Raw genomic sequence first — 12,960 nt, forward strand, 5'->3', positions numbered from 1 at the left:
TGGGGTGGGGTTGGGGGGGAGTAGTGGTTTAGCGCCTCTTTTAGATAGCGAATCTAACCCTGACTGGCGAATGAATTAACAGCAACTTTCAGCACTAATTTTTATTTTAATCCTGGCCGTGATTGACAATGTTGTCAGACCTTGAAATGGCTCTGAGCCATCATTACAAGCACTTCTGTGTCCGTAGAACTTGGGATTACTTAAGATTATGTCGTAATGCCTCTTTAATCTTTGCCGCAGCAAGAGTCACGGGCCAAATACTGGACAGTAGAGTAACACTCGGCGGTGATGAAATGTCTTAAACATGTGATGAGATCTGGATTCAAACTCTCATCCTCATCCCCCATCCACCGTTCAACACACACACACACACACACACACACACACACGCACACACCCTCCCTCTATCACCGCTTATTCGTGAGCAAACTCTTTCATCGTCAATTAATTCACCGTGGTTAGCCTTACCCTCAAAGCCCTTATCCAAAGATTATCTCTCTTAAGGCAATAAGAAAAAGGCACATAAACTTTTGAGTCCACGCAGGAAAGAAAAGGGGAAACAAATGACTGGATAGAGATAGAGACTTAAAGGCACGTAAGTCGATGGCCCTATTTCTCTTCTCCAGAAATGCAATCCAACAAAATGAAAGACTTATTTTTCTTCCTTGAGCAGGTGGTTGACCAACGGGATGATAGGGACTTTGTCCAATCTCATCTGAAGTTAGGTATAATCTGGAAGAAATCTGCCGCTCATCACGACCGGCGGCTCTCTTCCTGTGTAATCACACCCCACCATGCAAACACAAGCTCCATGTGGCGGACAGTGAAGAGAGCACGCAGCTGCGATAGCAACAGAAACCCGCTGGACTGTGGTCATTTCGCTATTTTCGGGTGCAGGATTGAACGTAATCATTTTGGAAATGTCAGCGAGACCCCTAGACACAGCGATGTGATGCTAACAAAATACGTCAGACATCACTGTTCCTGACTTCAAATAAACACTTCCCCCGAGAAAGTAAGCATGTGTTTTTTTTTGCACATTTACCCTATAGTGAACTCTTACCACTGATCACCCAATGTATTTCTTAAGGAGGGGACATCAGTGGAATGCCTCCTCCTTTGAGGCCTTGTGGTCCTCAGTGACTGACCCCTGCCTGTGCCCACTGAGTCCTCTGGGAGGCATGTTCCCTCTCTTACCCCTCTCTCTGCTCACGAGTCCTCTGACAGGCCATAGGTTAGAGAGAGCCTTGAGAGACTATCACTACGACCCAAACTCAAGCATCCCCCGTGCCTCTCCATATCGTGCTGGACCGCATACTGCCTGCTGTTTCATTACATGAGCCTACTTCCTCAAGCAGAGTTATTTTATTTTTCACATGTTAGCATCATCAGTCATAGTTTATTGAGTGAGTTATCATAATTAGAAATACTTCCAAAGTATATACTCATTAGTTACTCTTCATTGGCTCCCTATAGCATATACACTACCGTTCAAAAGTTTGGAGTCACATAGAAATGTCCTTGTTTTCATCATTAATGACTGTTGTAGAAAGAAATAGCTAAATGAGTATACAGTTGCTCATTATCAGCAACCATTCATCCAATGTTCCAAAGGCACATTCCGTTTACTAATCTGATATCATTTTAAAAGGCTAACTGAGAAAACATTGGAGAACCATTTTGCAATTATGTAAGCACATAATGTAATCTGAAAACTGCTGCCCTGATTTAAAAAAACAATGCAACTGATCTCAGCTGATGTTCTGTCTATAATGGAGTGGAATGGAAATTTCGAAGTGACCCCAAACTTTTGAACGGCAGTGTACCGTATTTTCTGGACTATAAGTCGCACCGGAGTATAAGTCACACCAGTCAAAAAATGTGTCATAAAGAGGAAAAAAACATATAAATATATATATGTTGCACCTGAGTCACAGGACCAGCCAAACTATGAAAAAAGTGCTAGTCCAGAAAATACGGTATATTAATATGAAAACTCATTATTTTCATTGTTGATAACAGGTATTTTTATCATTGATATTGTTGTTGTTATTACTGATATTATCATTATGCTTAATACAGGCCTTTTGACTTTATTTCAAAGTATTATTTTCAATTTTATATACTGTAAGTCACTTTGGACAAAAGCATCAGCCAAATACCATAATGATAAACATAAGCATAGTCAAACCAATTATTGAACAGCATTTTTGTGTAAAGGCCCTCCATTAATTTGTTTGATATGTTTATACATTTTGTGAGATTGATCTATATTCCTGCTTACCTGAATCACATGCTTCCGGCTTGACTTATCCTTTGTCCATTCCACACTGGCGCCACGAAGGTCCACTTCATCTGGTCGGTTTCCAGGCTTCTGAATCAGGGAAAGTGAGCAGAAATCCAAGTGAAACAAACTGAGATAGCTTTCATTTTATAGTATAGAGGAACCATAATCTTCTATTTCAATAGAAACATTTTAGTATGGTACTGTAGTAGTATAGTAGCACTCTATTTTCTCCAAAGAAAGCTAAACACTTTGAATACAGAGTCATTGCCAAATATCAAAACCAGTCAGAAAGAATGTATTTATGAAATTCATATGTGTATATCGCCTTCTGTAGGTGTTGCCTAATTCATGAAGACAATGTCCAGTAAACAGTTCTCATTGTTTTCAAAATCCGTGAAAGGTTGAGATGAGCTTGTTTATTCGACTCACAAGCAAATATAAACTCGTCATTCCTGATTCTCAGCAGTGGCCATTTATTATGGTCCGGTTTGTTTAATTCACAGCTGAATTGCTAAAAACATTAGGGATGGACAGTTCAGTCACATCAACACATCAATGAAAATCTGCCTGAGGGTATTGGGGTCAATTAACTCACTTTTGATAGAGCTGGCAATATTATTTCACTGAGAGTATTTATAAACTTCTAAAAGGGTAACGTTTGAGGCACTGCATGGATGCCATCTCCCTTCCATTACAAAAATCTTTCTCTCTATCTGACAGTCTCTCTCTCTCTCTCTCTATCTCTTTCTCTCCCTCCCTTACTCCATTACTCCCTCCCATTCTCTCTCCCTCTCTCATTCTCTCTCTCTCTCTCTCTCTCTCCTGGACCTCATCACAGTCAGCTGGATTAAAATAACACTATAACGTTCTCAGCGTGAGAGGGTAAATATTTCCTCACCAGCTCTCAGAGAGGGGTGAACTCAAGTCCCTAGGATCAAAGCCAAAAGTTAATTTGCCAGTTTTTGAAAATATAGGAACATTTCATTTCTTGCATCCAGCGAGGGCTCAGAGTGTGGTTGCCAGATATGTGCATTTGTAATTAACATTTGACTTGTGGTAGCTATGATAGACAAGCTCAGAAGGGGTTGATTTGGGGCCACTGTTAAATGCTGCCTTTTTTCAGTGGCAGGCCGAGAGCGTACGGAAAGTCATACGCACACCGTAAATAGGATTTCCATGACGATTTTAGCATGAGTGACATACAGCTTTCGTTTCTATCTCTTCGGAGCTGACACATTGACCCAAGGACTGGTCCATGAGCTGACACATTGACCCAAGGACTGGTCGATGAGCTGCCTTCCGGAGAACATGTTTGCATTGTGCAGAAGAATATAACTATTCATTGGTGTCTTCAGAAAAGACTGAAAATCAGGTTCACATCTTGCATACGGACTATGAGAAACTGTTATGCTGGAATTATGTCTGCTGAAATAGAGCATCAAATCATTATTTTACTGCAATATAATTTAATTGTTTCAGTCATTAGTCACTGTGTCCTGTTATTCAAGAAAGCCTTTGCTATGTGTGAAACACACACACAAGCTACTTACCTCTGTATGAGTATGCTTGTGCATGCGTGCATACGTATGTATAAATAGGCTGTGTGTGTGTGTGTGTGTGTGTGTGTTTGTGTGTGTGTGTGTGTGTGTGTGTGTGTGTGTGTGTGTGTGTGTGTGTGTGTGTGTGTGTGTGTGTGTGTATGCACGTGCACATGCGTGTGTTAATCTTACCAGATTAACCACTGTTTCCTGTTTGCTCTCTTTGTAAAATAATAGGTGATCAGAGCCGAGGACAACCCATGCAGAAGTCCAGTTCTTCCTGAAAATACATGACCACACTGAGTCCATATAGAAATAGCATTCATTCGCTCGCTCACTCATCTTATTTAGAACAGTGGCAGTCATAGATAGACAGCATTTGCACAACTGTATTCCGCTGTGAATGAGTGTGCATCTTTCTTCTGTGCTATACAGACCTGATTTACAGTACACTTTATGGTTGTGGTATGCAACAAAGCTCAAAGCTCCCATAACGCCATGGAGTGGTTCAAACAGTATTGACGAGACCAGATCTCAGAATCCGAAGGCTTACACATCCCCGTAATTGAAATCCAATACAACCTGATAATGCCTGAGGGTGACATGCATGTCTGACTTTCAAGCCTGGTGTCTATTCAGACCTGGTCAATATTACAAGACAGAAGAAAACAATCATCTCTGACCACACAACTGACTGTGTCTTAGGCTCTAATGCAGACCTACCTCTGTTTTTTGCCCCCCTCCGCAATCTTGGCTTTGTTCAGATACACACCCTGCAGTGGAACCTGTCACACAGAACAAGGTGTGAACGCTAACATCTTTGCAGAGTAGTGCATAGCAGTTTCATAAACACACAACATACAAAAATGAGCGTATAAAAAATAGCAAAGAAAAAACGGTGTGCTGTCTTAATGTCAATCATCAACTTCAGCTCTGGCTTATAAGCTGCTCATAAGCATCTATTGGAAACCTATGACCTATGCATCAAAACTCACAGACAGATCGGCTCCTCCCGGACCACCAATATTATGTTGTGACTGATTCCTCCGATGGCGAGATATCTTTAAAAAAAAAAAGTAACACAATACATTTTTAAATAATTTTGCTCTGCTACAACACATTGAGTCAGGCACATGGACGGTTTCATTTTTCAGGACTGTTCCTAACTAACGTTTGCACAAATTCCCATATTGAACCCATCTGTTTAATTTGGTTGTGTTCAGTTCCCCAATTTAACACACTGACATAACATTAGGTGTGTTGGCACATGGAGAGAAGGACAAAATACGGTGCAGACATCTCCCAGAAACATGACTTCAAATCTCTGTGGTCTTGCTCTATTTCAAGAAGCCTTAAGTACAATGTGCTCCTATAATTAATGTAATTAAGGCTTGTAAAAACAGTAGAGTAAATCATCTGCACTCATCTGGTGCAAGTACACCTTCTATAAGTACACACAGTATATAAATCACTCATTATGTATTAAAAACTACAGAGTGCTACTCCAGTGCATTGAGTTAGGTGGTAGAGTGTCCTATGCATTAGGGTAAATGATAAGTGATGTCTCAGTTCAACTATAGTACAAATGGGTGCTATTGGACTCCAAATAATTAGCATTGACGTGATGTGTCCTATAGAAGAGGACTTTTCTTAGTCTGTGAGATTTTATTTACCAATCAGTCCCCCACCAATATCCACCAGGACTACCATTATAAAGCCTTAAGTCTCACTCTCTCTCTCTTGCTCTCTCACTCTCTCTCTCTCTCTCTCTCTCTTGCTCTCTCTCTCTCCTTCTCTCTCTCGTGCACGCTGTCCCTCTCACTCGGTCGCTCTGCTATCTCCAAAGCCACAGATTACACCCATATTTTTTGGAGACTTTCAATGTCTCTCCACTTTGTACCCTCCAGCACTAGCTGCCTGCTCTCTCCATGCCAAAACATTAGGCGCAGCGACTTTTTCAGATCTGACAAATTGAATCCTAAGAAATGAGCAGAAATGGGAGGAACTGAAACAAAAGAAAGAGGCCTTTTAAAAAAATACTTCTGTATTCCCCAGCCCCTTTTGGAGCGGGTGTTCGTCTTTTATCACTTGTCAAGCTAGCGCTCTGTTGATCTTCGCGCTTTTCATTAAAAATAGATTCAAATGAGAGGCTGGCAGAGGGGAGGCCTAGATTTATTTCAAACAGCTGGTCAGTGCTCCAGAGATGTTTGTGTGTGTGTGTGTGTCTGTGTACGTGCATGCACGTGTGTGTGTGTGTGTGTGTGTGTGTGTGTGAATATGGAGTTACGGCGTGTTAAAACACACACACAAATGGGCCTTCCCTTCATGACTGTTGTTACATCACTACATCACTACACCAGTGCGGGCGATTCGCTGAATGATGACATGGGGCTGGCCTGTGTGTTTAGACACAAGCTATGTAGCTGGGAAAACATCTTTTAACGTGGATTTGTTAAAGACAGTGGGGAATCTGTCGAATTGATTCAGCTTACATGGTATTTAGGATTCAAATCAAATAAATGATTAGGGGTTGTTTTTTTATTTCACATATGTTTTTGCATACACACTTGACACACAAAGGAATACTTGTTTGAATAATGTTTGAATGTTTAAAATTCCATAATGATCCACTATAACTAGACATGGGATTGGAGAATTCTATCAATACTTCCAAGTATTATCATTTTACTCCTTTGGAAACTTATCCATCACGTACTATCCTGAAAGTTGTCTCTTTAAAAAAATAAAACATTTAAAATGGCAGTGCTGGTTTAACTGGGTGTTGCAGAGGTAGTTCAGATGAAAACATGAATAAGTAGAACTTTTTGAAGTATTTTGCTGATGCAGTTGTGGATGATTTTACAGTGCTACGCTGCCCTCTGCAGTTAATAAGAAGCCATTGTGCAGCCACACTGAGACACAAATAAACATATTTGGCCATATCTTCCCTCTCTCCAGTGGGTTGTGAGACCGGGGAGCTATTTCTGACTCATCTTTACTCTGATCCACTTCACATAGTGACATAGTGGTGCAGTACAAGTAAAGGGGTCAATCGTGTTTTAGCAATGCTTACGTAAGCTTGGCCAGAGAATGGATCAACCCAATTTGACAGCATTTCAGGAGAGGGAAAAAATGGTTCACATGAAAAACTGCCTGTCCTTTTTAGTGCAGATTACTCATGTTTAAATAGAGGGAGGGCCAAGTCACACCAGATAACAAACAAAAGGTTACGGGCACATAGAAAAGGGAACAGCTTCAAACTAAACATGAGGGCTAAAATTCAGATCAGAGGACACACTTTTGGACATTGTCACAGCGAATTATCACTCTTTCCCAACACCTCTGACCAAAAAGTGATGCCAGTTGTCCACAGAGACTTTATCAGGAGCTATCTCCCCCTTTGCATCTGTGTGTAGCTGGCCTACTAATCCTGTGATGACACTGCCGTGCCGACAGTGCTGATGACATCACTTACTCTGATGCAACATTCCTGTGATAAAGTAACCTCTACACAGGTTGCACCTGACTGTTGGCATATGCTGACTACCTGCAAGCGTATTAACCATCAGTATCATCACCAGGGAAGTAATGAGGTGTTTTAATTAAACTAACATTACATCAGACTCCTTCAGTGACCTATGAAACAGATTTCCCACTCTATAATCTGTAGATAATGATTCAACATTTCTAGTAAAGAGTCAGATAATGGTGAAAACAAACATGACATATAGCTGCAAGCAGCAATGCGGGGGCCAAGCAATGCGCTATAGCAGGAATGGCGTTGCCATGGCATGAGCAACCACTCACAGCAAGTTTGATGGCAATTGGATAAAGAACGGCTGAGAAATAAGCTCATTTACTTTGTTACAGCGCCCCTAGAGGCCAAATTACACCAATGTCCTTGTGCGTTCTTACAATCAGCTCCCATGTCCATCTACCAAGTTTGGACTTCATACACCAAAGTGTTGCTGAGATGTGAGCTCATTTTCTTTATTGCAACACCCCTAGAGGCCAAATGAGACCACTTTCCTTGCATGTCCTTCCAATCAGCTAATATGCCCATGTATCAAGTTTGGACTTCATACAACGAAGCGTTGCTGAGATTTGAGCCCACTTCCTGTATTACAGCGCCCCCTGTAGAGGCCAAATGATGCCAATTTCCTACTGTGTCCTCACAATCAGATACCAAGTCCCTGTACCAAGTTTGGACTTCATACATCAAAGCGTTGCTGAGATACAAGCTCACTTCCTGTATTGCAGCGCCCCCTGTAGAAGCCAAATGACGCCAGTTTCCTAGTGCATCCCCACAATCAGGTACCAAGTCTCTATACCAAGTTTGGACTTCGTACATCAAAGCGTTGCTGAGATACAAGCTCACTTCCTGTATTGCAGCGCCCCCTATAGAGGCCAAATGATGCCAATTTCCTAGGGCGTCCTCACAATCAGATACCAAGTCCCTGTACCAAGTTTGGACTTCATACATTAAAGCGTAGCCGAGATGTTAGCCCACTTCCTGTTAGGCGGCATCGTCGCCATGTGTAATTGGCTGTCACAGGCAAACAAACTTGAAAATAAAAAATCTGACAAGTATCGTTTATGCGGCTCGGGGAGAAGATAATATCCGCCAAGTTCCATGAAAATCGGATGAAATTTCTGACCGCTGAAACTTTTCGTAGAGTTTGGACTAAATCCAATATGGCGGAGGTCCAATATGGCGGAAAGTGACGGGATAGGGGTCGATGAACTCGAGATTGTTCAAGGATTCAGACGCTACCTCAATTGTGAAAATCAGACAAAAGAGTCAAGGATCACGCGCATGAACGCATGTCCAGCTTTGAACTGGTGGTGGCGCTACAGTGTTCAATGTATATGCATGAAAATTGCTGTGAGTGATTGGGACAGTGTCCTGACTAATGGTATCAAGTCTTGTTATGTTAACTCAAAGCGTCACCTAGATGTTTGTCCACTTCCTGTTTGGCGGCTTTATCACCATATTTGATTGGCTGTCACGGGCAAACAAAAATTAAATTGAAAAATCTGACAAGTATCGTTTGTGCGGCTCGGGGAGAAGATAATCTCCGCCAAATTCCATGAAAATCGGATGAAATTTCTGACCGCTGAAACTTTTCGTAGAGTTTGGACTAAATCCAATATGGCGGAGGTCCAATATGGCAGAAAGTTACGTAATAGGGGTCATTGAACTTAGGTCGGTCCAGGGAGTCCAACGGTGCCTGATATGTGAAAATCGGACGCACCGTTCAATGGTCACATGCGTGAATGCAATCCAGGTTCGACCCATTGGTGGCGCTAGAGTGTTGGGCATAGAGTTCTGGAAATTGGTGAGAGTGATCATGGGACAGTGCTGAATCAGTGTGCCAAATTTCATAACTTTAGACCCAGCGGTTCAATTTTCGGCCAGATTTTGACCTGTTGGTGGCGCTAGATGGCTGGGTTTAGAGGTCCGTAAATGGGTGTGAATGGTCAGTGGAGTGTCCCGAAACTTTCTGCCAAAAAAGCACTTTTTAGCCAGGCGTTCTATGGGCTGCCATAGACTCCAATGGCGGATGTATAATAATAATAATAGGAAAAGCTAGTAACTCAATGGGTGCCTTCGCAGCTTCGCTGCTTGGCCTCCAATAAGAAACCAAAAAAAAAAGAAAACCAAAATGGCTTTAATTACAGAAATGTGTAGGTTGGATTTTGAGTTCACCATTTCTGACTTCTAGCATCAGTATGGAAGAGGCCTGTTTAGCAGAGCATCTGTTTGTGATTATACCAACGGGAAGCCTCCGAGAGAGTGGCGTGAGAATCTGGCTCCAAACACACAGACATTTGTCCACATGGATTTCTCTGGTCAGGGAAACATGTATCTCACACATGCAGCTTATGAGCCAATGTCTGACTGTGACCTGGCACCCTAACCTTTGGCAGTATCCGCAGCTCCCAAATCTAGCACTTCAGCTTGCCTATGTAGGTTTGAGAGGAGGGGTATGATGGTGAATTCAGTTCAATGACCCTAAATTGCTATGCAATGTCTGAAGGCTTGGCACTCAAATATGTATACGTAGAAACTGGGTTTGTGCAGAGGGAAGAACCTCACTGACACTTTTTTTTTTTTTAAAGCATAATTTTTACCATTTCTTTTACCAGTCATGAAAGCCAAGCACAGTAATAGTGTAGCTGACCTTCCAGTCACAGGCTTAGACTTGGGAATCGGTTCCAGTTTCCGGTTTGGAACCGGTTCCAAACGTTCCGATTTTAAAGCATTCAACTTCTGCAGTGTTTCCCCTACAATGTAGGCTAGTCAGCAGCGCCACTCGCTGCTGCAAAAAATTGCCTAATTTAAAAAACGCACGCAAGTGAACTTAGGGAACAGCTGCCGTTTGTTCAGGTTCGATGTCAACAAATAATAGTAGGCTAATGTTGAAGGCGCAGTCAGGGATTCCACAGGAGATCACGTTTGTTTGTGTTTATGTTTTAACTTTATTAGCAGACGCAATTTTGTGCAAAAAAACGTAGCCTACATTAGGCCTATGTTAACCAAGGAACCAAATTAAACACGCCAGCGAGGTAGCTCGCCCCTACCTTCAGTAGCCTATTCCCAGATAAATTCCACGCATTGTTTCGTTTTTTTTTGTTATATAGTCAATGCTTTCAAGCCCTGTGTTGCTAACATACCTAGGCTGTGAAACTAAGGTCTAGCCTATTGGTGGGTTTAATTGAATTTCGGTAATAGTATATGCAACCATTTACATCTGTGGAGATAGTTTGTAATTTCCTGTAGAGCTCACCAAAATCATAGAAATGATACAAAACACTTATCTGCTATAATCCAAGATATATTTGCTTCGAGTTGTTAGGCTTTTGAGCATATATTTTACCAAATGACATGGAAAACACAATTCATTTCATCCATATATCCTTATGCACCATGCACAACAACGCTACTAAGTTAGCTTAAAACCGTGAGAATCAGTGTTGCGCGGTCTGCCCGAAATTAAGCGGTCGCAAAATATCACGATAAGGCTAGCATCAATAAGCATCAATACAGTAAAGTCAACAGCAAAGAAGCTGAAGACGAGACTTAAAATAATAAAGACACCCCTTCAGGAAAAGCGATATAGGCGATGGGAAATATTGGGGAAAGTTCTTAAAGAAAATGACAGTAGTAGGCTACAAGTTATGGTCTATGTAGGCCTACTTCTTGCGAAGCCATTTAAAAGTATGACAGCCAAAACGGGCAGCCTGCAGGAATACATGTTATGGCACAGACTACACAGCCATATCTACCGATATGTATAGGTTCGCGCATGCATAAAAGTTACCTTAGTTCGTTGTGTTTGTGACTTTAAACAGTGGATGTGCTTTAGTAAAGCTTTGTGCGTTTTGACCAGCAATGTATCTCTCTTTCCTCACCATTTCTGTTTTCGAAAGAAAGATGTATGTCCATGGCCTTCAAATCTTATCTTAGTGTTCTAATCCTTGGTGGTTGCGTGCGTGCTTGCGCTCTTATTCTCATTCTCTCTCCTGCGCAAACATTATGTCCTGCATGCCTACTGCGTGTAGTTCTACTGCATAAAGTTTCGCAAATAAATTAGTTTGTTTTACAGAAATGGCTGCCACACTGCATGCAGGCTATAACCAAAATCACACATTTTGTAAATAAGCGGGTCGGATCGCGGGTCGGGTATAATTTTGTCCTAATTAATATTCGCGGTCGGGTTGATTAAAATATCGGGCGACCGCGTGCCGCTTGTGACCCGCGCAACACTGGTGGGAATCAAGCAAGCCTCTCTGGCCGTCACGGCCTTAAAGTGACAGGCACTCAATTTGACCTGCACCGCCCCAATACATTGTAATGACATGAAAGAGAAGTCTATATAGTTTATACAGTGCTGTGCAAAAGTTAAGACACCATGCTAAAATTGACTAAAAGATGGAATACAAATAATCTTTTGGAAATTGATCTTAATGGCTTAATTAAAAAAAAAGAGGAAAAATCAAGCCTTTAAGGACATCAATTTTTTGTGAATGTATCATGTATCGTAAATAAATAAATGTTATAATTGTCTTAACTTGTGCACAGCACTGTACATTCTAAATAGTAATAGCTTGTACAGTGGCCTGTGATTAAGCTTTATTTTTTGTCATAATTTGTAACTCAATCTGTCAATTTCTTTCGACAAAATCCACCAGAAGTCATCATTTAAGGAGTCATTTGTTCAAAATCTTCTGATCCTACGATCAACAGCACCGCTGCTGGAAAAAATTCTAGGGGAAACACTGTTCTGTATTGATATTGCAGCCTTGGTATTAATTTTCTAAAACCACTTTAAATTAGACATTCAAAGCCAACAACTCCCAAAGCCATCCTATAAGTGTTCAGCAAATAGTACAGGAATCGATATGGGAATCGATAAGGAATCGCATCGATAAGCAGGTTCGACAATGGCATCGATATCGATAATTTCTTAACGATGCCCATCCCTACACAGGCTTTCTTATTTATTTATTTTTCCCAGACATGACGAGCCCTCACTCGACACAAGTATTATTTAATTCACATAATGTATTAATTGGTGTTCCATCTCACTCACCGACAAGACTGAAGCAAACTCCTGCTCATATTTACGAGAATATAAAAGCTTCTTTTACACAGCTGCAGAAGAACAATGACTTTTCACACTTCATGCAACGCAGATAAGGGCACTGTTGTTCTATTCCATGCATATTTAATACATGTTGCAATGCAAATGTGTTGCATTCACAGTCACACTTCTATCTATATTATTTGACACAGAGGAGTTACCAGCTTAGCAGATTTCACTGAAATATCATTATACCACCACTCACATGTGATGCACATAGGGAGTTAATCACCTAATGTATTGCAGCAGGTTGTAGAGAAAGTAATCCTCATTAATTACTGTAATTTCCTAAAAGCTGCTCACCCAAAATGTCTGGGGAAATTCCAGAGTTATTTCCAAAAGATATGCAGCCCTCAGTATGAATTTCTATTGTAACAGTGTGCTTAAGCACAAGCTGAATTATACTTTAATTATTGCCATTTTTCAAGAGGAATATTACCATTATCAAACAACAGAGCAGAGATCAGTGTACAGTGATGGCCAAAAG

At 41.2% G+C, this 12,960-nt stretch overlaps 1 protein-coding gene across 1 annotated transcript in view; it reads right to left on the reverse strand.

Annotated features, from left to right (window-relative positions):
- The window catches only part of arhgap15 (Rho GTPase activating protein 15), a 45,361-nt gene that overhangs the window by 30,138 nt on the left and 2,263 nt on the right, over nucleotides 1-12,960 (reverse strand). The window contains exons 3-6 of the mRNA XM_076264405.1: nucleotides 4,821-4,886; nucleotides 4,549-4,610; nucleotides 4,018-4,105; nucleotides 2,285-2,374 (exon numbers count right to left, since the gene is read on the reverse strand). Of these exons, the coding sequence (XP_076120520.1) occupies nucleotides 2,285-2,374; nucleotides 4,018-4,105; nucleotides 4,549-4,610; nucleotides 4,821-4,886 (306 nt within the window). The remainder of the gene's footprint in view (nucleotides 1-2,284; nucleotides 2,375-4,017; nucleotides 4,106-4,548; nucleotides 4,611-4,820; nucleotides 4,887-12,960) is intronic.

This window comes from Alosa pseudoharengus, unplaced genomic scaffold (genome assembly GCF_046254945.1).
Source record: "Alosa pseudoharengus isolate Yale_2024_CS ecotype anadromous, Long Island Sound unplaced genomic scaffold, YU_APseudo_1.1 YU_APseudo_1.1_scf_3, whole genome shotgun sequence".
NCBI lineage: Eukaryota > Metazoa > Chordata > Actinopteri > Clupeiformes > Clupeidae > Alosa > Alosa pseudoharengus.